Below are 26,785 nucleotides of genomic sequence, written 5' to 3' on the forward strand. Positions count from 1 at the left end.
TCCTTCTTCCCGCTCCCCTCCAGCATCATGGCAGACGGCACAGAGAAACGGCCTACTGGCAAGGACCAACCCTGTGGTGAGGGAGAACTGTTCTGCCCCGGAGAGGATTCGGTCTCCATCCCCAGGCAGAGACCCAAGTGGCCATCATCAGCAAAGGAGCCAGCAGCCAGGTGTGTAGCAATGGGAGAAGGGACAAGGGCGGCCGAGTGGCTCACAAGACCTCCAAGCCACCCCAGTGGGGATCACCAATCACGGCCCAGCTGGGGTTGGTGGGGGGCCCGCCTGCTACTTTCAGGCTGGCAGCCTGGCCTGAAGCCTTGACTGGGAAAGTCCTGCTGATCAGGACAGGCCACTGCCACCTGCCACTCCCCCAGGACCCCTCAAACCTGGGCTGCCAGCACCTGGGCTCCTCTTCCTTTTACCCCATAACTCAAAACCTCACCAGGCTCAAATCTTCTAAGCAATCCCATTACCAATAAACCATTAGCTAAATGCAAGCAAAGACCTCAAGTGCTCATTGATATTCAAACAGAAAAACAAGCTTGAAGTACAACAGCTTCCTTTGTTTAAAATGTAGCCACACCTTAGTCTTCTAGCCTATCTTTCCAGTTTATTAAACAGCCTTATCCAATTGGTCTAACAGAAAATAGCCCTAAAAGCCCAGGATATCTGGTCCAGAACAACCTCAAGTCAGAGAGCCTGGCTTCAGCACCCAGAGGCCCCGATCGGCCCGGCCCACTGGCCGCGCACCCCCTTCCTGCCACACAGTGCTGCCCTCGCCTTCGTCCAGACCGCGCCCGCTGCGTGCATGGTGTGATGGAAAGTGGCTTTAGCATCGAACACAGTGGGGCTTCATTCCTAACTCTAGTGCTTAACTCTGAGCCTCGGTCTCTTCTGCTGTAAAATAAGAATCCTACCTCCAAGAAGCTTGTTGGAGAAGAATGTCCGAGTGCCTGGCCCACACAAGAGAGTATTTGAGCATTTCTTCCTTTTCTTTCTTCTGTTCCTTCAATCTACTGCTGCCCCCAGCCCAAAATAACTTAAACGGAAGGCTATTATTGGCTTCCTTCCCTGAAAACATTTAGCGTGGAGATTATAAAACATTAGGTGGAGACCATTCATCCCAACCTTCCGCAGGATCCAGGCAGGTGAAATCAGACCAAGACTGAGAGCCCGGGCCCCGAGGCAGTGCTAAGAGAACGCCCGCTCCGCAGCCAGGCTAATGTTACCTCCTGTGGACCAGAAGCAGCCAAGGAGCTACCTTCATACATCTCCCGCTGGGACGCGCTAACCAGTCTCCCTTAAGCTGCCTGGGCAGATGACTCCCCCCAATCCCCCGCCCCAGCAAAGGCAGCACAGTTTGCAGAAAAGGCAAAGTTCTGCCAAGTAAAGACCAAGACCGTCCTTAGAAGGACCAAGTTAAAACTGACTGGTCAAGGCAGAAGGGGTGGTGGCAGGGGAGAGGAGGAAAGAAAATAGAAAAGAAAGGCCCTCCCTCAACCTTGGCTCAGTGAGGCAGTGATTCCTCCAAAACAGCCACAGCTGTGGAACGCGGTGGCTTCTGCCAGGACATTAGTTATGAGTATCTCTCGGGTTCAAGAAAAGCCTTCCGCTTTGGGGCTACAGTGAGAGAATAGGTCTCTGGAGTTTCCCCTGGAGCTGGGGGCTGCTGAGGCCCCTCCTCTTTCACTTACCATAGCAAACAATAAATGCCTTTGGTACAATTAGAAGAAAAAAAACCCCTCTTGACTATCATGCAAGTCTATCTTATTTACCTTTAAAGGTAATGCTCAGTCCCTGTCTATACAGTTTTTATAAACTTAGAGCGTCACAGAATTCAACCTAAAAAAAAAGAGAGAACTCCGTGTGTAATCCCCACCCAGCCTTCAGTACCACCTGCTCACGGACAGGGCCGCACGCTCCCACCCGCCCTCCCTCGGGGCAACCAAAGCCTGCACGGAAAGAGACCGGGAGCTGTATAACCGACGGCGCCCGTCTGACCCCTACCCGTCTTTCCTTTTCCAAAAAGAGAAAGAGATGGATGGACAGGCAGACGTGTTTTATCTAAGATTCACACACACGGGAGGCCTCATGTGGTGACGAGTGCCAATTTGTTCCAAAGCGCTAAAGCAGACTGGGAGAGAGACGCTGCAGGAATGCTGTGCAGAGAAGCATCGGCCTGCCAGACTGACTTCTAGAGAAGTCAGTGGCCTTCAAGGCATGCCACCCAGGCTCCTCTTTCTGTGGTTTATAACAACTTGCTTTCTACCTGCCAAACACTGGCGAGCTCTGGATGTTGGCTTCCCATGCTCGCTGCAATCACACACCCCTTGTTCTTATTAATGCACTGGGAAGAAAGCTAGAATCAGCAGGTTGATATTCTAAGCTCAGCCCTTTTGAAGTTCTAACTAAGCACACTTACAGCCCCAAGCAAGTATTTCCAACTCCCTGGCAGGAGACCGGCCAGTGATTTCACCACCACCACAGAAACGCGAGCATTTTCAGTCAGCACAGATCTGCAGCGACCTCCCCACACTACCTCTCCCGCTAAGTGTTTGCTTTATGCTTCCTGTTTAGTCCCCAGATGCCAGGAGTCCTCTCTCAGAGTGTGGGAGCACCCCAAACCTATAAATACCAAGGAACCAAGGCAGCTCCCCCTGAGCAGGCCACGCACTGGCTTCTCCCCTACCTGCCGGCACAGTCTTGCTGCCTCCCTCATGTACCTTCTGTCCCTTCAGCCAACCGTGATAGGAACTGTCAACATTTCCTGAGTACTTACTGTGCACCAGGTACTATGCCACTAATTCACTTACGTGAATTAACTCATCTAATCCCCAAGCCTCATGGGAATTTGCTGGAGGGAGAGAAATGCTTTGGCCCAGATTCCCACATGGTTTCTACCCCCTATTTCTAGCTATGCTGTAAAGCTTACATAACCTAATTTGCAGTATGGAGCTATTTTTTAAAAATCTCCAAGGATCACTGCATCAAGTATCAATGGAAGCTGTTAGCTCCTACCTAAAATGATAATGTGGGAAAGGATATCTATTCTTACAGCTAACTCAACTTCAGTTCTTGAAAGCGTCTTTCTGGAAGATGGGATGAGGAAGGGAAGAGAAAGCTTCTTCCGTAAGTACTAGCGTGCGCTCCGTAAGCTCCCGCTGGAGACATCCGTGCTGCACCGCGTCCCCGCAGGAGGCAGTTACTTAACTCTGGCCATTACTCGCTGGCTCCCTGTCTCCCTCCCAGGCCTCCTGGTAACACAGAGCAAGCTCCGCTCACTGCAGGACATCAGATCCTTATCATCGTTTGCAAGTACAAATACAGCAGGACATTTCTTGCTCTGAGGACTTCAAAGAGACCCTGCCCCCTGCTCCCCCTAACCCCACCGCCCCCAGGACGCACAGGCCTGTGCTGAATGGGAGGTACAGGAGGACCATTCACAGAGCAGCCCGTTTTCAGCTTTAACTGCTCCTAATGTCCCTAGTTCCTCTGGCTCTGGATTGCTAGAAATCTAACTGCTGGGGGGCATGGGTGGGGCGCATCTGCAAATCTTAGTTCATTCCCCTCCCTACTGAAGATTTGCCTCCACTGCAGTTATTAAAGAAATCTCACAAACAGGTAAGTTACAATGAATGATGATTATAAGGGTAAAATTCCCCTCACTTGTCATCGAAAAAATAGTGTCAGTGTTTAAAGCAACCACTCTGGTCTCTGCTATACTATAAACACTGCTTTAAAGGACTGGAATAGGGCGCCTGGGTGGTTTTGTGGGTTAAGCCTCTGCCTTCGGCTCAGGTCATGATCTCAGCGTCCTGGGATCGAGCCCCACATCGGGCTCTCTGCTCAGCGGGGAGTCAGCTTCCCCCTCTCTCTTTGCCTGCCTCTCTGCCTACTTGTGATCTCTCTCTGTCTATCAAATAAATAAATAAAACTGCTCTAAAGGACTGGAATATTTGCTCTTCATTTCATTCCATTCACTTACTCGGAGAGAGGTCCATGAACATAAACCAGAGTTGGTTTCAGGCTCTCAAAACTGCCAGGGAAATATTTAAAATGAGATTTCCAAATGATGGCCAGTTTAGTGATATCAGAGGGCCTACATTATTAAATAATTTATAAACTACTAACCAAGTTAATTATCTTTTGACACTGCTAATGCATCATTTGTCTCCCAACCTAGGAAGTTTATAATCGGCCCAATTCCACCAACAAGAAGACTCTCAAACTTGAAATGTTTTCACTGGGCAGAGACACTGTTTCACTAGTACCCAGAGAAGGACCTGGCACATCATGGGCACCTCGGCTGCTCGATAAGGACTGGAATGTATGTAGTACTAGTCAGCTAGACCTCATACAACCGTCTATAGATGCCAAAACCACATTCGACGTAAGACAGATTTTGGACGGGGAAAACAATGTTCCAGCAACCTTCAAAGTTAGTATTAACAAGAAAACTGCTACTTAGAGACATATAAAACATGAAATTCATTTTAATCTCTATATATCAAATATGGCCTCAGCAAAGAACATCTAACACATGTGAAATGTATTTGTGGGACACACTAAATGAAGCAGACCCTTACTAAAATATTTGGCCTAACCCTCCCATCTTTTAAATGAACCCCACGATGGCTGAGTCAGGTGGGAAACCAATCGTCTAGCTGCCTAACCTGGAAGAGGCAGATAGAAGAACTGCCTTCCGTCTATTTGGTCTCTGCAAACTGGGTATTTACCATTCTGAGTCTTGCCAAAAGTTGGTTCTGCAAATAGCTTAACTCAGTTAATTACATATTCTTCCATAGTTACCTTAATATTTTGGTTTTTTTGATTGTTTTCTATTGCTTTTTCTTTTTATGGCTTCTTGCTGCTGTTGTATTAGGGCATACAACACAGATCAGAGATTTTCATTTCTCAGAAAAATTTCTCTCCTTGAGAAATTGGCACTTTGATCCTCCGTTTGTGTAACAGCTACGCATAAATGGGTCCTACCAGCAATGTTACCAACCTCGCGGCTTATAAAATTCCAGCACTTTGGCCAAAAGAGTGCCCTGACGTTCAAGTCTTCTTAGGTGAACTCTTCCCACCACCAAATTCTTTTATTTAAACAGCTCCATGTGTGTAATTCACATACATGTAATATCGTAAGTTTCTACACACATATACACATTTAACTCGTAAAAGTGAAATGTCTCTCTTGAATAAAAAGTAATTACAAGGGTATTAAAACAAATGCTGAAAATAACTATTTTACATTTAGATCATAAAAATTTTAAAGGTAATATGATGACATAAGACCTAAGAGATCAAATACATCCTGTATGATTGTCATATATGCACGTTGTGTTCATTGACTTTTAGTTATTTTTCTCTTTAATCAGAAAATAAAAGAGCTTACCTTTGTTTACTGAGACCACAGCTTACAGTCACTAGATCTCAGCCTATTTTATACAAGTGATATGGCTACGAAGGTCCGAGGAGAACGAGAATAAAGTGAGATAAACGTGCTGAAAACTGCTTAAAAGTATTAACCTGAAATACACAGAGGGTCCAACACCAGTTTTAAAAATACATTAACGAGGTATTCCCAGCTCTTCAATTAATAACGGTGACTGACTGATTCATGATTTTCAAACATTCACCCGAATTTTAAAAAAAGAAGGAAAGGCTAATAGCAGAAAAATCTATCAGTGGTTTGTTCCCAGGTTAACGGTTTCAGAGAGACTACAAACGACTCGGGACCCCTTGCTGCACGCACCATGCACTGCATCTAGTCAGCATGAGGTATGTTGGGAATCTACTAGACCAATTACCTTGCACAAGAGAGGAGGTGGTCCTGCAGCCGGAAGAGACCGGGGCTGCAGGCCACAGCCCTGGCTGGGCGCCAGCCCCCATGCAAAGAATATGGCTTCAAGGAGGACCCCTATCTCTGAGAAATTATAATAGCGCTAACTGACGCAGTCAGGAATGCAACTACCCAATTTATGTGCTACAAAAGTCTAAAAACTGTCGGGAGATAGCACAGCTCACACACGGAGTCGAAGTTCTACATTGGTCTGTAAACTCCCTGACAAGAGACTACTCTAGGAGGGGTTAAGTACATATTGCTAGGTTCCCAAAGGAAAAGTTTTAAAACAGACACCGTGGCTTTGAATAAAGTATTGCTCTTCTTTAAAATGCTCAGTCATTGCTTTCCAAAAGAAGGTGTCAGAGTGGTGTATCTGAAAGCTGGAAAGCCTCAGGGGGTCACAATGCTCTTAAGACCAAGACAGAAATTGCCATTTCAAGCCAGACAACCTGATGGTTCTAGAAGTCAGAGAAGAAATCTTGAGGGCCCAAGTGAATAATAAGTGGCGCGACGCTCAGAGGCTGGCAATAGGGGCTGTCAATGAAAAGACCGCCTACAGTGGAGAAAAGAGCAGAGAAGCAACACTTGGTGTTAATGTCACAGAATTGGGTGAAGCCAAGAGCTTCATTTATATTTCTCTGCTCTTTCAGCTGTAAGTGGAATTTTCATTACAAAATGGAGGGGTGGGGAGGGCAGAAGGGGGGGAGGGGGACACTTAATTCATTACAAAATTTCAACAGTTGAACTTGCATGGTTACCACTTCTAACAAAGGACTGACAGCTCAATTATTTTAAGTAAAGCAGAGAAATGTAAAAGTTTGCAGCAACTGGGCAGGTTTACAACATGGTTAGTAACTTCCAACAAACAACAAAATTAAAAAAAAAAAAAAAAAGACTTGGTAGAAACCATTTGAAATGACTGCCATCATGTTGGAAAACAGCACAGCTCCCTTTGCACCATCATAGAGGGGTTAAATTATGAAGCTGAGTCAGCTACTTCAAAAGAATTTTCTAAAGAGAAATCTCCAGAGAGATTCCAACTTGGAATGCAAATTTGACAATCAATTTCAAGTAACAATCCGGCTGCGGCTGCCAATTAATAATATTCCAAACACAGAGAGGACTATTGTAAATATTGAATAAAAACTGGACACTACCAGCCATGCTTTTTCTTCTCAGTGATGGCTCTGTTTCATCCATAGGTCAGCAAAATGAATCAATGAAACATGAAAATCCCAGCTGCAATGGGCCTCAGGTTTATGTCTAGCCACTAATGCACAGGATGAGAATGGTAAGTTCACAGCTATTTCTAGCAAGTGATGAGGTTTTATTAAAGTATCACCCACCACTAATAAAGACTAAAGGTCAAGGAGCAGAAGTAACAAGCCACTGTGTAATAAATCCACATCTGAGAAGTGACACTAACGTTTATTTTAAATTGCCCGTCTCATTCTCATTTAGTGGTCCGAAAGAAATCTGGTACATAAATTTGCTGTATTTTGCGAAGCCCCTTCTCACTGACGGCCACTACTGGGCTCTGAGAAACAGAATTTAAGAGGGAAGAGGGAAGCTAATTCATACTAAGAGCAGACATTTTGAAGACACAGCAACTTAGAAATCTCGACATGGGACCACACTGGTGCCTTCATGGGGGTGAGTACCTTAATGAAACCATTACCTTCTAGTAACATCATCGGCTCTCCAAACAAGGCGAGAATGCAGGGGAAGGCTCAGGTCTGCACCCTTTATAGGACAGCACAATGTTACTGACTGATCATATTTCACCAGCTTAATCAGATAAATTTTAAGAAAAACTTAAAAATAAATGCTGACCCATGGCTGAAACCTGTCACTTTTCACAGCAGCACTCAACAAGAACTGGGACGATCGAAGAGCAAGTTTTATGGGGACCCTGTTGCTGCTTTAGATTCTGATGTAATTGAAGAGGAAAAGAGACCTTTCAATGAATCCCAGAAAAATTGCTAATCTTCTATCTGCATGAAAAAAGCCAGGGAAGTGAACACAGTATCTTACAGAGTGAAGAAGGCCACAAGAACAAGAGAGGGTGATTGGTCGATTAATTTATTCTCTTTTAAAACTTGGAAATTAGGGAACTAAAATAATCACATTCCTCCTTCCCCATCTCTGGGTAGTGCCATCATTTTAAGAAGCAATGCTTGGATAACAGAATATACCTTTATCACGGGGATGCCCTTGTCCAGCAGTACAAAGGGCTTACAAAGTGAGTAGATTGGCTCAGACTAACAAATTGCCTTTGCTTTGTTTTAGCAGTTTCCTTACAAATGAATGGGTTTCTAGGGCTACGTTATTATTTTTCAATTCCTTGTAATTTGATACCAAAACATATCAAAAATAATAAGCTAAAACAATATTCAAACCCATATTTTATTGGCTTTAATTACACACTTCAGTATTTACAAAGTTAAAGTTTAAATGAAAAGTCTCTATTGTATTAAAAAAAATAACTACAGCCCGAATTCAAGTGCCCTGGGGCAAATACATATCGATCAGAGCTAAGAATCAGTGACTGCATCAGGAACCAGGCAGTACTCTGTGTTACAACAAAGCAGTTTATTTGTGATCAGTGTTTGAGACTCTATACATCCTTCACAAATTTAATTTTACATAATCTGATACTCCTCTTAAAACTTAAACTTTGAACTGCTAGACTTATTTCCCTAGAACAGAAGGGCTGGTATAAGTTATTTTCCGGAAATGAGGTACCGTTTCACAGAACTAGTTTCTTTTTTGTTTGTTTTCAAGTTTTAGAGAACTAAATTTGCATTTGTTAAAATCAAAAAGTAGGAAAGATGTTCTTTACAAATAATTTTGATCAAGTATGTGTTCAAAGAAAGCAGGATAAAAAGGCTTTTTCTCTAACATTCTGTATTGTACTGGGTTTGTTGTTCAATAGGAATTAGCTTCTGTCATTTGCTAAAAGAATGAGTAGTGGGGAACAGGATATGTTGGGAATTTCATAACGGGCAACAGAACCATTCTCTTGGGTAAACCTACAGAGAGAAGAAACGGAGAGGACTCCAAATAAGTTTAATAATCCAAAAAAATTTTCAGGAAAAAAAAATCTTACAGTAATGATCATTAACCTTTTCCAGATTAGTCAGTCAACATGAACCATTTTGGAGGAGACCCACAAACCTCTCCTGTTTTGAAATTGCTAATATTTTGATAATTAGTATTTTCCACTCGAAATTAAGATGGCTATGTCGCAGGAAGAATGATATTCAGAAAGCAATTTCATTTGGGTGAGCGGCCATGAATTCTCAATACCAAAAGCAGTGCTCGCTCTGGATACATGTTCTAACGGGGCTCCGGAAATCCGTAACCGTTCTCAATGTGGCGCATCGCGCACTGTAGGAGCAACAGGGATGACTGTCAAGACTCAGAGCACAGCTTTCTGTGCAGGCCTCCACTCCCCGGAAACACAGCTCCAACTGGAGTCGCGACCGGGTGTTTTATCTTCTTAATGGCTGCCGCGGGTATTGGCATGGCAAATCTGGAAAGATTAACTACTTTCTTAATTTTGTAATAAACGAGTTCTTGTGGCCTCACAAACTTCTGCATACTCAAGCATGATTTGAAATCTGCTCCTGTCTCTAGTCTAGTCTTTAACCTACGGAGAAATCACAAAGCAGCAACAGCAGGTATTCAAGAGCACCAGATGATCAGAGGGAAATTACCCCACATGCAACAGCTTTACAAAGGCCAAAAGACATATTTACCTTACAGCCAAAATAAAGCATTGTTTTAGTAGGTTGGCATCACAGTAACATTTAAAAACCAAATCTTTTATGTGAAAAATGGGGGCATCAAATTTCACCAGCTTTGGAAGTCAGTTATATGGCACATGGAAGGGAGGAGCCTTCTGAAGTGGGGGCTCAGAGGCCGCAGGGTGAAAGTACAATGTTAGAGGAAAGGGAGGAACAAGAGAGAAAAATTAAAAAGACCGAGGAAAGACATGAATGCAGCTTAAAGCCCAGACATACCCATGTTTTAAAGAGAAAAAATTCAGCCCTAGTAAACTGTACTAAAGAACGTGAGATTTACGATGTCTGGACGAAAGACACGGAATTGACAACCGGCCCTAGCAGGCAGGTGCACTGGCGCGCACACGAGACACACCACAATGGGACCAGTGAGCCAAAATGTATTCGGATCAACTGCCCAGACCTAATTCACGGGAGGGAGGAGGTGGTCAGGGCACCCAGAAGTCGGCTGCATGGTAAAAGCAAATGGCCAAAACAAAAGGAGCTGGAGAATTTGAATTTAGAGGAAATTCTGGGTAAAAACATTTTCTCAAGGAGTTCTCAATTCCTAGTCACCCCACATCTGGGGACCTGGGGACCAAACCTGAGCGTTCCAGAGGAGACATTCAGGTGAAGGATGAAACCCCAGGCTTGGCATTTTGCCATAGAGAAGACTCACCCCAACTGTTTGACCCTTGCAGCTTCCCCACATTTTCCCAGACTATCCTAATGGGGAAAGTGGTCCAACTGTTCCTTTTCTCTTTATTTTTACAGTTATGAAATCAAATGAAGCGACCCAACCTTTTCATCTGAACAAAAAGGGAAAAGCTGATGCATGAAGAGAGAAAGCATTATGAAGGGTCCTGAGGCTTGTGTGGAGGACTAACACCACAAGGAGTGGGACATTCAAGGTCCTTCCCCAAAGTGCACGTGCACGCCGAGCCCAGGGTCGCACCGATACGCACTCACACATGCACAAGCACACACTCACGCTCGTGCGCACACACACTCTCTTCTTCTCTCAATGGCAAACATCCTGCAGATGGCTGACCTGGAACATGTAGCGCCTGAGTTAGAGAAAATGTCTAAAAGGGCATATCACTGACTCCAAACCTACTGCCTCCATTGCCACATAAACCTCATTCAAAAGTTATCCAAAGGGCCACTGAGATTCATTTCTGCATATGCTTTCAATTTTATTTTTGGAGGGAGAGGAGACACTCCTATGATTTTGTAACATGTACCACCGACTCTGGGCGGGAAGCACTTCAGTGACACTGCCGGTGACACGCGTCACCAGGCTAGGGCCCATTTATACCACCTCTAAAGCAAAATTTATGGAAAAGGACAATGGCTACAAATTTGAAGTGAGTATTTCCTAACCCTAACTCAAGTCACCAGACGGTTTCAAGCCAGAAACTTCAATGCAGCCATGTAACCGGCGAGCAGTCAAGCTGGAAACCGGGTATGGCCCTTCAGTAGCCTTTGAATGGAGTATCAGTTGGCTGTAAGAAGAACTACTTAAAATATTTAATTTCAATATGGTCAGAAACAGGCAATTAGAACAAGCAGTCCTTCAATCAGGCAAAGCAGAGAGAAGAGCAACTCCAACCAAACCAAGAACCACAAGGTTGTGGCGTTTTCAAAGGGAATTTAAGTTGGGTCACTAGAATGAACAGGTCTGAGATCCTCCGATTCATTTAAAGAAACCCTGGACACAAACTGTGCTTTAGATTGCTGTGACAGCATTGCTAAGAGGAGAAATAAGAAAGATAGTGTACATACCATAGGCAGGGGCAGCTGTGCTGTAACCATACGGTGCTCCATAGCCTAGTGCAAAGAAGAAGAAAGCAGATCAGTTCAGAGCAAAGGACAACCAATCGGTACTGGCCCCATTCACCAGTACTGCCTGGCCCAGCACCTTGCGCCCTGAGGACTTCTTCCAGATGTTGGTTGAATGAGAACTATTCCCAGAATGGCCAAACCCTCCATTCCTGCTTAACATGGAAGCTTTCCCCCATGACCCACAAGGTTCTCCTGACGTACCAGAATACCCTGTCTTTCTCTTTGCACTTATGACACTGTGTTATAATTATCGACTCCTTGTCTGTGTCCCTACTCAAGTGACAGACACCAAGTCTTAGACATTTTTTTTTACATCAACTTAGCAGAAGGTCTGGCACATACTAACCACTCACTAAATATAATCTGTTGAACAAAGTTGTCTCCTCTCCCTGAACTTACAATCACTCAAGTTAACCAATTTCTTTAAAGCTGGAAAGCAGAACTTCCCAGGTCTCTTCAGAAAATAGTGACAGGACAGGCTGAGGCCTCAAGTGCTGCTGAACGGGCATGTGGATCGGGTTGTGGGCTTGGGGACAAGGTCCATGTCTCCTGGTATCTGACCTCCTGATCCCAGCTCAGTGTCTCAGTAAAATTGACCAAACTGACATTAACCTCTGGTGCCTATGAGAAAGGCTCATATTATCCATCTGAAGAATAGTGAAGCTTTTGAGCCAATCTGTTCTGGAACTGGTTTCTTATATGTCCTTAAACATGTAATTTCTGAGTTGCCTTTGCATGCCTGTAAAATGAAAACTCTTCTAAGCTACTTTATCTAGTGTTGTAGGGATTAGAAATACAGTGCTAATAGAAGCCATAATGTTTAATCTTCCAATAAAACAACTTTAAAAATATAAATACTAAATTGCTTGGGTAAATCTTTAGAGAAAATTGGGTTCTAAAACAGAACGAAATCTACATGGGCCCTTCACACTGTACCTAAAACAAATCAAGCCTTTTTAACATTACAAGCCCTTTTTCTATAATCCTTTCTGCTGCTTGCAAGGACTTTTTTCTTCTTCTCTAGCTGCCCAACTGCAACACATCCTGTAGATCAGGACCAAGTATCACCTCCTCTGTGAAGTCTCCTGGGTTTGCTCTTTGCTCCTTTGCGCCCCTCTCTCCGCAGTGTCACAGCTCGCGTCACAGCGCACAGTGTTGATGCAAACGTTCGTTCCTACCCCATATGACTTTCCAAGCATTCAGCAGGGCACATGCTAGTCACCTTCAAATGCCCAGGCCCAAATCTCTTGCTTGAAGCAAAACACTCAAATGTATGCTGAATAAGTAAACTGCTTTCAGGGACTAAGAGAAACATTTCCTGAGAGATGGAAATTTTCACTTTTTAGTCTATACTTAAGTCACATAAAACTGGGCATAATACAATGTAGCCTTAGTCTTTAGTCTTAATTGGAGTCTTTAGTGCTCCCTGAACCCTAGATTTCAAGAGGATACGATGCAGCTAAAAGAAGCAGCAGGAAATATGCAGTAGGAACTGAGGCCAAGAGAGAAATTAATACTTTAAAAAGTTTGCATATCACATCTATTCCAGGAAAACGTAGCCAGCTGGATGACTAAGGTTACAGTTTTAAAGGTTTAACCAAAACCTCCTTAAAGAGAGAGAAAACTACAACCACTAAGCTGGTCACTGATCAGGCTATATGGTTTGAACCCCGACTTCACTATCACTAGGCAAGGTGACTTTGTGCCTGCTATGTCACCACTCTGTAACTGAGTTGGCAGGGGAATGTAATTAAATAATGTATGTAAAAATACTTACTACAGTCCCTGCTGCACAGAATACACTCCGCAAATGGCATATAACCTATTCATAATCTAATTGACCTAACCTGAATCTTCTCTGGGCTACAACAGAACTTCATTTTTAAAAGCTTCACGAGATAGGCCTTTCACAGAGGTCAATGCGATGACATAAGAGAAAAGCTACTATAGACAAGCATCCACGCGCGCAGACATGCAGACACACACACACACACACACACACACACAGCCTTTCCCAATGACTGCCCCTAGATGATGGCTGGGAGGTAAGCATCCATGACCAGGTGACTGCCGGTGCTCTCAAACAGAGGAAGCCCCCGCGGAACATGTAATCAAAGGCAAGCAAGTTCATCTCGATAACTTGCCTATTATTAATACAAGCTGCTTTCTTGAAATAATGATCGAACGAGGCAAAAGAATATTCATTATCAGTAGAAACAGTGAGATGCCCAGAAGAGTGTCTTAATTTGGGACCTATCAACAGAATCAACCACGATGAACATCCTCCTCTGCCATCCCCCTCCCACCTCCTCGTCCTTCAGCATTCTCCATCTGCTTACACGGCACAGTCACTGACCCAGTTCCTCTTGCTGAAAAAGCTGGGAGAAATCCTTGAAACCTCCCTCCTCTTCATTCTCCACATGAAATCCATTACATTAATTGTGCTTCTCAGTCTGTCCTTAATGTGGTCGCTTCTTGCCGCCCATCTGCTTCCCCGCACACCTGGGGATACCTGCACGGTCTCTGGCCTGAGCTATGAGTTTATCAGAACCTTCTAACTTGTCTTCTCACATCTTCTCTGTACCTACAATCCATTCTTCACACTACTGACGAGGATCTTTACAGGAAAGTCTGATGTTGTCATCTCTCCCCTTAGAACCCTTCACGACTTTCCACTACACTTAGCATTCTAAGGCCAAAACTCACACCTTGGCCTCTAGGACTGGGCTGAGTGTCTAGCTTCAGCTCGAATCACTCCCTGTCCCTGTCGTTCCTCTCCTCACCAGCCCCCACCCAAAGCACACACTAGAAGACATTCCTCTAATCCTTCTCACCCGTCAAGTTCCCTGGCCCAGCAGTGTGCTTCCTCTGTGTACAACACTTGTCCAGCCTAGTCTTCTCCAGGTTAATGCCTCCTCATTCTCTAAAGCTCAGGTCAGGTGACACTTCTTTGGGGGAGGCCTTCAGGCCCCAAAGCCTAGACCCAGTTTCTCTTGTTAAATTCTCTCACAGAACATACCCTTGTCCTTCATCACAACTTTCTCAGTTGATAATTGGGACTATATGATCAGCCTGTCTCACCTTAAGATCATAAGCTGCACAACAGTAAAATCCCGAAGCAGGCACATGTTACTTCAGTGAGCGAATATATTCATTATAGGACACATCTTTGAGGGATCAACTCCTACCAGTATAATCCCAAAACCATATAACCCACAGAACTTCCTGAAGAGCCTATTCTCTTTCTTAAAGAAAGCAAGAGAGGGAGGGAGGGAGGGAGGAAGAAGAAAACACATACACAATCTAAGTGAACTTCTTAGCAATGTTACATAAAAAAATAATGATGGGATAAGATCCAATCCCTCAGAGAATTTCGTCCCGATCAACAATTATAAGCAGTCTACCTGCTAAGTGAAAAGTTCCATACGTTCAATATGGCAGACGACCTGACTTGAATGAGACAGCTCTACACCTACTGCTGACATGACGTCAGTACCAGAACAGCAGGCAGAAGGAGGGCATCTTTTCCCATCTCCCTCAAGCCATGTGGTGAAATGGAAAGAATATAAGCTCTAGAACTGCAAACACCTACATTCAAATCTCTGCTCTGCTGTTTGCTATGTCTCAGACTGAGCTAGTTGCCTTCTCTCATTAAACCTTAGTTCCCTCACCTAGGAAATGGAAAGCACTTCTACTTGAGGAAACACTGTGAAGATTAAAAAACAAGTAAGTGAAATCATACACGCCAAAGTATCTGTTGTATAGTAAGCTCTGGATAAATAAGTTTCCCTTTTTCTCTTTTTACCCTTCTGTAGACCCTCGCTGGATCCCACACACCGAGTTCAAGAAACGCTGTTACTGCTAGGGACACCCCAGTGAGGGAGTCTCTCCGCAGCCTTCTTCCTCTCCTGTCACACCCTCCCACCCTCCACCTCCCGCTGAATGCACCCCGCTCGCACGTGTGCACTCCTCAATCTGCGGAGTATTTATTAGCTTCCTCATTGTCAAAATACGTCCCCTCAACCAAATGTAATATTCCTCCTCTGTCACCTCCCTCCAGGATGCCTCCAGTCACTGAGCAGATTCCAGGAGAAAACCTGGACTCTGTGATATTCTGTAGCTTCTCTTCTTCTGAACGTCCATGCACACCCATCTTACACCTATGTTATGTTTCCAGGGATCGCGTTAACCCTGGAGAAGAAAACACATGCTGTTCTTCAAAGTCTGGCCCCGACGAGGAGGCAGACCTCTTACAGGCTATACTCTACCTGGAGCTATGTAGCCAGGAGCAGCTGTAGCCCCAACAAAAGCTCCCCTTGTTAGAGTTCCTCTTCCTCTGCCCCGAACAGCTTGGACTGCTGCAGATACAGCTGTATTCACAACACCCTTTGCCTGTTAAAAATAACAGATTTTCATTACTGAGAGAAATAAGAACCAACATCCCACCATCCCTCTAATGCACAACTTATATGAGAAACCTGAGCCTGTAGATGAGTCAGTGAGTCATCTATGACCTTGAACCTTTAATTTATCATCTGTAAAATAAAAATGACACCTACTTTACAGAGCTGTTCTGAAGAACATTCGGGCACATAAAAGTATGCAAATAACTTCTCCTTTCACTTAAGGGTTACTCAGAAAGAGTTCATTTTCTACACACAAATTTCAGTAGTCAAATTACATCTGTTGTATTTCAGGCCTAACTAAAGTAATCACAGACACTTTATACCCAGGTCTAAAATCCACTGAATTCTCCTCCCAGAGACAAAAACTACACAACCAACCACCAAGAATTATCTGTGAACCTGAGTGGAGTTTAAAAAAAAAACAGAACTATGAAGGAAGACCAAAAATGAAAACTCCAGGAAAAGTCATGTGATTTTTGTCTACATCTTCTGCTCTACGTGTATGTGCGTATGTGTATATACCTGTACCAATCGTTAGATAAACACTGCCTCTAAAGTGCCCTCTTGCTCTAAAATGCCATGGGACTCTGGTAAAATCATAAATCTCTATGTCTATCAGAGTCTACCACTAATTATACAATGAGGATAATGATATCCTCTTTGTTTTACTTCAGAGGAGAAAAGGCCATTGAGAAAACAGCAAACTCTGAAAAGCAGACTAGATAAGGATAAACGGAACAGAGGGCTGCTAAAACATCCCTTTCCAAAACTGAAATTTTAAGAAAACCAAGAACACCTAGTTTTCAATGAAATGTTATATTTATTTTTTTAATATAAAGACACAACACGGGCATGTGGGTGGCTCAGTCATGAAGTGTCTGCCTTCGGCTCAGGTCATGATCCCAGGGTCTTGGGATCGAGCCCCGTAGTGGACTCCCCACTCTGCAGGAAGCCTGCTTCTCCCTCTCCCACTGTCCCTTTGCTTGTGTTCCCTCTCTCATTGTCTGTCTCTCTCTGTCAAAAAAATAAACAAAATCTTAAAAAAAAAAAATAAAAGACACAACAAAAACTCAAAAAACAACCACAATTCCCTCCTATAACCAAGGTGCAGAGCCTCAGAGCTCCCAGTGGAATAAAGTCAACAGTATCTCGAACAGCTTAAACATTCAGAGCATACACACATTTATCTCGTGCTGAAAAGCCATCATCTTTTATTTCTCATGAGAACACCTCTACCACCAGCATAACTGGGGAGAAGACAGTTTCAAGGTCAAATGGATCATGCACAGGGAACAGCCATTTTTCTGTTTGGCTGGGGGAAGAAAATGCAACCCACACATCCAAAATAGACTGCCTCCTGGCTGTCAAGCATATTGAACACAAGAGTTTTAGAGTTTCTAGTATGGAAAATTTCTAAAAATGGGTGAACCTCATGTAGAAAACTTTTTTTTTTAAACAGTTTAGTCCAAGTAGTCAGGAAGTAACAATCTGGTGGGAGCAGAGTGACTTCACACAAATCAAACTCATGTCTACTAGAACCAAACTTAACTAGTACCTAGTCAGTATTTGCACTTGCTTTCTAAACTCTAACATTAACTGACCCAATACAAGATGTAACTCATGGTAAAAAACACTAAAACAAACAAGGCAACAATTATCTTTCTACTAATTTAGCACATTTCCTGGAAGGTTTTAGGGAAATAAACCAATTCTTCTCTCTCCGAATGTGTATCAGGGCAATTTAAATGCTTTATTTGTATTGCATCTCAATAAAAGTTATCCTTGGTTATATTTTGAATCCTAGAATGTAAGCAATGTTTATTACAATAAGTACAAGACAAGACAAATGTCTAAGATGGCTATAATACGCAACAGAATGCCCACGGTCTTTGGAAGGAGAAGAACCAGTTAGCTGTGGCCCCACGGGCGGCGTCTGCATCTCTTCAGGCCTCATTTCCTCATCTATAAAACAAGATCAACTCTAGCCAGAGTTGCACTCAGCTTATGTAAAAGAAACTAAACAAACTGTTTCGTTCAGAATCTTAAGTAATCTTCCTCCATTAGCCTAAACATTTTTAACCCACTCGTTTCCCCCACATCCTCCATTCAGACATTACTGCCCCAGCACTCTCCACCGGGGAGAGAACTATCTTATATTTAACAATGTATCTCTTTTGCCCTCATAATCAAGCACATAGTATACGACTAGAAAATATTTTTGAATGCATAAATGAATGAAGACTCTGTTGTCCAAAAGTATGTAATTAGGAGCCCATCTTTCCTAAAGACTTTCTACAGTCCTGGGCCTTCAGCAGGACTGACATGTCCATGTCAGGAATGAAGAGAAGCTGTATCAGGCAAAGTTTTACTGTGGCATCCCCAAAGAAAAACACAAAATAAATAATGCAAAAGGACAAAACTGGAAAGGAAATGGAAGTGCATCTTCAGACTCTGATGAAAGCGAGCCCCTACACTCTCGGCAATTTCCCTAAACAGATGCTAACACCTCATTACAAGTCCAGATCCCTCAAGGCTCGACCTGACCAAGAGTGACTGGAAGGCCCCAAATAATGCTAATACCTTCTTTTTAATATATAATTTGCCTATGAAGACCACAGAACAGGGAATATTACAGTATTCATAATCTAACCCAAAGAAACCCAAAGTAGTCAGGAAGTAACAATCTGGTGGGAGCAGAGTGAGTCCACACAAATCAAGCTCATGTCTACTAGAACCAAACCCAAAGAAAAGGCCAAATGCAAGAAAAAGAAACAACTTCAGGAAAAGCTAAAGTGGCACCAAGAACAGAAAAGGAAATTTAATTTTGTTAACTCATACCTGAGGGATAATCTTCTTTTTCTTATTATTTGCTGCATTGGGTCCAGAAAACAGCTTCTCCAGGGCAGCTAAAGCTGCACTTGCCTTTGCCACTTTCTTATTTGGACCTGCACCTCTGAATTTCTGTCCATCTACTTCTACCTAAAATCAAGAACAACACTCTGCAATTATCCCATGCAATTCCTCTGTGTAGTTTTAATTTAAATGTATCACAACACAGAAAACACCAAAAGTCAAATAGTGCCACAAGATTTAACTCAGACTCAAACTTTTTTACATATAACCAAGGACAGCCTATGTCTGTGAGGGAAAGCACGCGGGCTTGAATGCAGATCCACACCTCCATTACAAAGCGCTTGTCATGGCTTCCACCAGTCTCCGAGATGAGTTCATACTTAAGACCTCTTCTTTTTTCATTGAGCTCCATGACAGGATTTTTGCCACTTGCTGTGAGGATAGGGCCCTGAGTTCTGACCTAAAAGGAGGTTCAACCAAGTAAGATTTTAAAGTATTAAATTTCTTATTGATATAATTATACTATGTTTTGCTTGAAAAGAGGCTCAAAAATTACACTTTAAAGCATTTATAGATTAGGATGTGATCACCTCTACATACAAAATGACAAAATATCGTTAAAGGTATAGAAACTCCGTAAGCAACAAACATGGCAGTCAGTCATCCAGCCAGCCTGCCCCTAAGGCCGAGCGGTCTCAACACTGTTCAAGAGCAATGTGGCCTCGCCATTACATGGTACTCTAGGATCTGCTCTGTGGTGTTCATGATCTAAGAATAAAACTTTAAATGACTAACAGTTGAGATTCACCTGACACCTGAGTATTCACTGATTTTCATCTTAAGGGTTATGAAGAAATAACTCAGTTTGGGAAATGGGAAGAAAATGTTCCTACACAGCTCTCAGTTCTCTCAAAAGAGACTTACGGGCACCTAAGGTAAAAACAGTAGGCTACAGACTCTGGATTCTGAAATTTAAAAATAAGAATAAAAACAGTCACTCCTTGCTCAAAGGAGCTAAAGTATAGTGGGAGGGACAGACATAATCACTGCAAAACAGTGTATTTTATAGAACAGATGTATGTTATGGAAACAGAGAAGCAGCACTCATTTTCTAGGGCAATCAGGATAGTTTTCCTGGAAGTGACATTCAAATCTGAGTTTAAACCTTAAAGAGGTGGAAACTAAGGAGAAGGGCAATCTTGACAGAAGAAACAGCCATGGAAAGGCCCAACAGAAGAAAAGAACATCTGTTCGGACAATGGCAAGAAGCACAGTTTGGCTGTATAAGGGAGTGAGCACAGGAAGATAGGACCTGTCTAGAAATGCCCTTGATGGCGCCAATTCATAAAGGACTTTGCATGCCATGCAAATGAGCTTTGCCTTTGTATGAATTATGGGAAGCCACAGAGGGACTTTAATCTAGAAAATTCAGGGTTAGATTTGTGTTATAGAAAAGTCATGACAGGAGGGGCAGAAAGAACTGACTAGAAGAAGGATTAAGACTACAGTAACGGGAAAAAAAAAAGGAATTCATCTGAGAGTGTGAAGCCTCAAATGACGAGAGAGTGCAGCACCAAAAATAAAAACAAACCACAAAATACTGCACCTATAATTTGGAGAAAGGAGAGACCCAAAGACTGAGCACTTTTTAAGGTCAGAGATCATGTTTTTAATTCTACCATAGCAATTGCTCAAGAACTGTTGTACAAAGAAATGAATGCCCCAGGGGCACCTGGGTGGCTCAGTCAGTGGTTAAGTGGCTGCCTTCAGCTCTAGTCCTGATCCCAGAGTCCTGGGATGGAGCTCCCCGCTCAGCTGGAAGTCTCCCTCTCCCTCTGCCCCTCCCCCCATGCCCATGCTCTATCTCTCTCCCCCTCAAATAAATAAATAAAATCTTAAAAAAAAAAAAAAAAGAAAGAAATGAATGTCCCAAACAATTATTATGTATACAAACCCAATGGACAGCAAGATTCTCTTAAACTATTCTAATGCTAATCTGATAAGTGGTTAATGCTGTAGAAAAAGAAATGAAACACTGGACAACTTTGCAAGACAAATTTAATAAACATGCCTAGGTCTTCTGCAATTAAAAAAAAAAAAACTCACTTCTTGAAGAGTTATTGTAATCTACATTTTTTAAAATTTCAAAGCAAATTTCTAGTCTTCATCTTTAAAAGGTAATGAGTAATTTGTGAAACTAGGTCTATGGTAATCACTCTCTGCTTTCCAAATCTGAAATCACTTTTATAAAAATGAGTCAAGACATACAAACATTTGCATTTTAATATTTTAATTTTAAATGAAGAATAAGGGGTTTCTTTCCCCCAACCTCCATGCCATTACTACATTACCTAGAAACGAAGCATACATGTATTCCTACCAAAGGCACCAGACATGCACGTGGCTGCTATCAGTGCCGCCTACACTGCTCTCTCTCTCTCCCTAATTCCCCTGAACTTAACAGTCTCAGCTCATAATTAATGAGCTCTTTCTTCTCTAAGTATTTGTAACACTGCCAGAAAAATATCTTGCCCTGCCTGTGACTATCACCTGTGAATGACTGGTGATAGTCATTCACCTGAAAAGCCAGGTGCCAGGGCTCCTCCACAGTATCCCATGAAAAGTCAGACGAGGGCATCTGAGTGGCTCAGTGGGTTGAGCCTCTACCTTCTGCTCAGGACATGATCTCAGGGTCCAGGGATCGAGCCCCACATTGGGCTCTCTGCTCAGCAGGGAGCCTGCTTCCCCCTCTCTCTCTGCCTGCCTCTCTGCCTACTTGTGATCACTCTCTCTGAATAAATAAATAAATAAAATCTTAAAAAAAAAAAAAAAAAAGTCAGACCAGGCTTCCATAGGCCTCAGCCTCCATCTTTCCCCACACACTGGCCCACCTGGCGCCTCTCAAACCTGTACTTTCACAGTCTCAGGTCATCAGACCTCCTATTCCTTTGGCCCCAAATGCCTTCTTTCCACCTCTTTTCCACATAACAAAATCCTACACATCACCTCAAACTTGACTCACATTTTACTCCCTTTGATTTACAAGTGTCTGGGTTTCCTGATCAATTCTTCTTTTGAGATTTTTACATTATTATGTTCACTTTGCCATCACAGTACTTATCACATCACATTATAATTAGTTACGGAGATCTCCGTTGTGCTTCCAGCCTGAGAACGTTTTAAGGCTCTGGACGCAATTTCTGCAGCATCTGGCAGCAGCAGGCACTACAAAAGGTTTATAGACTGAAAATATTATGGCCCACTAAGTGTTTGATAAATACTCATTCCCACAAATGAAAAAGAAAATTTTTTAATTTAATGTAACCTCTTGCTGTTACTTTAGAGCAGAATGCGGTAAATACGGGCTCCACGAATTCCCAGAACTGCCGTCTAGTCAGTACTTAGATTTCTGCCCCATTCTATTATCTGTGGCAATAAGCTCATTTGTTAGAACTTACTCAGAGTCTGAGGAACATCCTAGATCAGGCTATGCCTTCCTCAAGGCTAGATCGGCTCCATGATGACCCACTGCCTCCCAGAGCTCGGCACAAACTTAATAATAATCCTAAATTCCCTCTGCTAGATCTTCTGGTTTTTCACTGTTTAGCTATTGTTGATACATTTTTTTTTTAAAGATTTTATTTATTTATCGGGTGGGGGGGAGAGTGAGCACAGGCAGACAGAATGGCAGGCAGAGGCAGAGGGAGAAGCAGGCTCCCTGCTGAGCAAGAAGCCCGATGTGGGACTTGATCCCAGGACGCTGGGATCATGACCTGAGCCGAAGGCAGCTGCTTAACCAACTGAGCCACCCAGGCGTCCCTGTTGATACATTTTAACTGTGAAATAAATACTGGAAGGAACTTCCATGGCCAGCAAAAGGAAAATGCTAGTTAAATACATTCATGTGTTGTGTACTATACAGTTATGTTAACAGGTTTTTTAAAGTTAAGTGGAAAAAAAAAAAAAAAGATGTAAAACTGCATGACTGCCCCCCCCCAAAAAAGGCTAGATAAAAATAAATCAAAATATTAATAATGGCTGTCTCTGGAATATATACATCTGTATATGCTTTTGATTTTCTTCTTTATACTTTTCCACATCTCTAATTTCCTACAATCTAAATACACTCCATTTTTTTCTAAGGAAAAAAATACATATAAATATACCTCTAAGGTACTGGAGGTTTCAGTTGTAGAATTTCCAGTATTATTGCTTGAGTTTGAAGACACTGTTTCATTTTTGCCTTCATTATCTGATTTTTCATCGGAACTCATACATTCAATATCTGCGTCAAAGCCCGTTGGGTATCCCATTGCTTGTAACACCTGTACAAATTACAGTAAGACTCAGTTTTACTCAAACATCAGAAACCACTGAGAAGGGATGAAATACTGAATATAAGTTTCAAATCCATAACATCTGAATGCAAGAGTGAGGGGTGCTAAACCTACAAATCCTTGTAAACTAAGTTTACCTACTGAAGGTTCACCACAGAGAATGGGAAAACATCCTCAGAGTAATAAGGTTTAAGTAAAGGATTAAAGAAATGCAAACCTGAGGCTACTACTGGGTCATTTAATTTGAAGGCTGGGGATAGAGAAACAGAATAGCCACTTTCAACCAAGGACGTGAGGGGAAAAGTAAAATAACATAATGAAAAAGTACAATGGACAAAGACCTGGCAGTCTAATCCTGCATTTCTCCTCTGGTCCTTAATTTTCCAATCTGGGAAACAGGAAGACTGATTAGCTGACCTCTAAATTCTATGATTCGATCCACAAGGGGAAATCAGCACAGAAAGGGAATCAAGAAGTCTTCATATTGGAACCAGTTTGCCTGTTAATTATATAATATCTGAAGCTTTCTACTACTGACCTCCTTGCTTTCAGTTTAAACCATAATCAATATTTGAAAGAAAGGATTCAGTCTCGATATTTATTTGCTATACTAGGTGAACCAGGAACAATATTAGGCTTGTATTTCCAACCCTGCCCCTCAAGGCCTAGGTACATTATGGCTTCCTCCAATGTCCATCCTTCTTCTTCTTCTTCTTTTTTTTTTTTAAAGATTTATTTATTTATTTATTTGGCAGAGAGAGAGAAAGAGAGAGAGAGATCACAAGTACACAGAGAGGCAGGCAAAGAGAGAGGGGAAAGCAGGCTCCCTGCTGAGCAGAGCCCTATGCGGGTCTCAATCCCAGGACCCTGAAATCATGACCTGAGCTGAAGGCAGCGGCTTACCCCACTTGAGCCACCCAGGCATCCTAATGTCCATTCTTCTTATATTACCATTTAATGCCTGGCATTTCTTATGTTTTTTAAATAAAGTTTTCTGAAGAGTGTTTGTGTGTGTGTGTGTGTATGTGTGTGTGTGTGTCTGGGGGCATGCACGTGCCCATGCGCAAACACACATGTAAGCATGGCTTTTAGTATCTCCTGCCAGGTTATACAGCTTTTTAGAGGTTTACAAGAAAATACATTCTAGCATTTTTATTTTTTTTTATTTTTTTTTATTTTTTTTTATTTTTATTTTTATTTTTTTAAAGATTTTATTTATTTATTTGACAGAGAGAGATCACAAGTAGGCAGAGAGGCAGGCAGAGAGAGGAGGAAGCAGGCTCCCTGCTGAGCAGAGAGCCCGATGTGGGACTCGATCCCAGGACCCTGAGATCATGACCTGAGCCGAAGGCAGCGGCTTAACCCACTGAGCCACTCAGGTGCCCCATTCTAGCATTTTTAAAAGCCTCTTTCAAATAGGCTAATATTGCACTGTCAGTTACTAATTTAAAGGTTTATATCAAAACATATGGATAGGTTCCTAAACATCTCTGTATTTGTTTTCAGCTTTTGACTAATGTTTTACATGCTAGAGTATAAAAGCAATATCATATTTCTTTACTATTCCAACTATACTTAGTGTCTCAAAAAACAGTTATGATAGTCCCACAAATGAGAGACCAGGCAACCAAAACTTTCATATGCAATGGCATCTTCTAGAATGGATTCTGCCAATATAAATAAAATAGTACATTAGTAAAAAAATGGACATAAGTAGAACTTTGAACCAAGAGAATTTGAAATTAATTCACCCAATTCATAAGGAAACTCTGGCATTCTGTTGAACATTTCAAATCATAAGTCAATTCTTTGTAATCACTTGGAAGAAAGCCAAGAACCTCTTTTCAATATCTTAAGTTTTAGAAGTTCTCAGTAGTACTATAAAACTAAGTATATCAATATCATTCGGCTTATCCTCATCAATATTTTAATAAAGAAAACACCTCCACTGTATGAGTCCTATAAATATGCTCTCCCTGAAAAATCCCATCTCTGAAAGAACAGTTATCAGTTTGGAATGAACACTAGCTAATACAGGCTAAAAGTCAAGAGTCACAAATAAATTTGATTTGTTTATTCCAATAAAAACGAAAGACATGCAGCTTTTCCAAATTTAACATAGACAGTTACAATTAGTTTAAGGTGACTTACTTAACACCACTTCTCCCTGTGCTTTTCTCACATATCATATTCATTTATTTGTTATTGTAGCAACATACTTGACTACACTATAATTTATAAAACTGATGGATAATCTCAAGGAATACAGTGTATTTGCAATACTGACCGACTAACAAAAAATGTCAAATTACATCATTTTTCTATTATTAGCTAGTATATGCTACAAACGTTTAAAAAAATAATAATGGGGCGCCTGGGTGGCTCAGTGGATTAAGCCGCTGCCTTCGGCTCAGGTCATGATCTCGGGGTCCTGGGATCGAGTCCCGCATCGGGCTCTCTGCTCAGCGGGGAGCCTGCTTCCCTCTATCTCTCTCTCTGCCTGCTTCTCTGTCTGCTTGTGATCTCTCTCCGTCAAATAAATAAATAAAATCTTTAAAAAAAAAATAAAAAATAAAAAATAAATAATAAAAGTAATGAGTTCTCAGACCTCTAAAACCGAAGTTTGCTTGGAATCAATACTGAAGTCAAAAAATTGATACATGAATAAAGTGAGCTTCACGTGTCCGGTGAAAAAATCAAATCTAATAAATCAATTGGGCTGAAAAATCACAAGATTATTCCTGGAAACAAGGTGACTGGGAAATCAGTTAACAATACCTCTTTTTCCCCCCTAGAAGGTGGTTAAGGCTGGGAAAGCTGATAACCTCAAAGACTACAGGACAAAAGTGAAATGAAAACAAACTGTACTCTATGGCTCTCCACTCAAAAGAAAGTCCTAGAGTTCCTGGATGGTGGAGAGCTGAGGGCTGCAGGAACCTCTCCCAAGGAGCCTCCACTCCCTGCCCTCTTCTAGCTGACCTTTTCTCCACAATGACTACGATTCTTTTCATGGAATATGGCTGATTATGTTCTTTGTGAGGGACTATTGGAAAGAAACACTGGAAGAGGAAATCAAAGATTGGCAACAGATCTCCATCACTTCAGGGTGTCTGCAGCTGGCGGGCCAGGCTCCTATGACAGGAACCACTTTTTCATATTTTGTTTTCATTTGATTCTCCGGTATGATTTGTCATGACAGGTACAGACTCCTACCAAGCTTACTTAGTAGTAAGAAATCTAAGGATTTTTATCTAGCAGGATCTACTTTGATAAACACATATTAGATATAAAACACTCTCAAATTCATTTGTAAAAGAGAACTTGAAACTTGTATATAAATGGCAAGTTGGCAATATACATATATGCCTGACATATGTGTGTGTGTGTATGTATGTGTGTATATATACATATATATAATATATAGATAATATATATAGTTCAGATGCTATCCCATGTTTGTGCAAAGGAACATATAAAATATTCACACTAAATGGAATAATGAAGACTAAAAGTAGTTCTACATCAATTCAGGTCAGATTTTCCCATCAAGTGAGTTTTCATCAAACCTCGGAAATTATTTTTCATTTTCAGCGCATTCTGGGTTTTGGAACTGCAGATTAAAAAAGGTGGGGGTGCTTGGAAAAAATACATGCCAAAATGTTAATAGTAGTTATGAGAACAAATAGCATCTAAGTCCTGTCATATTACAAA

The 26,785-nt window shown here is 42.1% G+C and overlaps 1 protein-coding gene across 5 annotated transcripts in view; it reads right to left on the reverse strand.

The window, feature by feature from the left end:
* The window catches only part of STRBP (spermatid perinuclear RNA binding protein), a 138,001-nt gene that overhangs the window by 7,118 nt on the left and 104,098 nt on the right, over positions 1–26,785 (reverse strand). For 2 of the 5 annotated variants that reach the window (XR_014301973.1, XR_014301974.1), the window contains exons 13-18: positions 22,904–23,062; positions 19,063–19,197; positions 18,723–18,863; positions 15,747–15,870; positions 11,419–11,463; positions 5,399–5,532 (exon numbers count right to left, since the gene is read on the reverse strand). Coding sequence is in view for 3 of the 5 variants with exons in the window: in XM_082695500.1 (XP_082551626.1) it covers positions 6,307–6,401; positions 11,419–11,463; positions 15,747–15,870; positions 18,723–18,863; positions 19,063–19,197; positions 22,904–23,062 (699 nt within the window). In the remaining 2 variants the exon portion in view is untranslated. The other 3 variants (XM_082695498.1, XM_082695499.1, XM_082695500.1) reach the window with 2 other exon arrangements.

Source organism: Mustela nivalis (assembly GCF_964662115.1).
Source record: "Mustela nivalis genome assembly, chromosome: 13".
NCBI lineage: Eukaryota > Metazoa > Chordata > Mammalia > Carnivora > Mustelidae > Mustela > Mustela nivalis.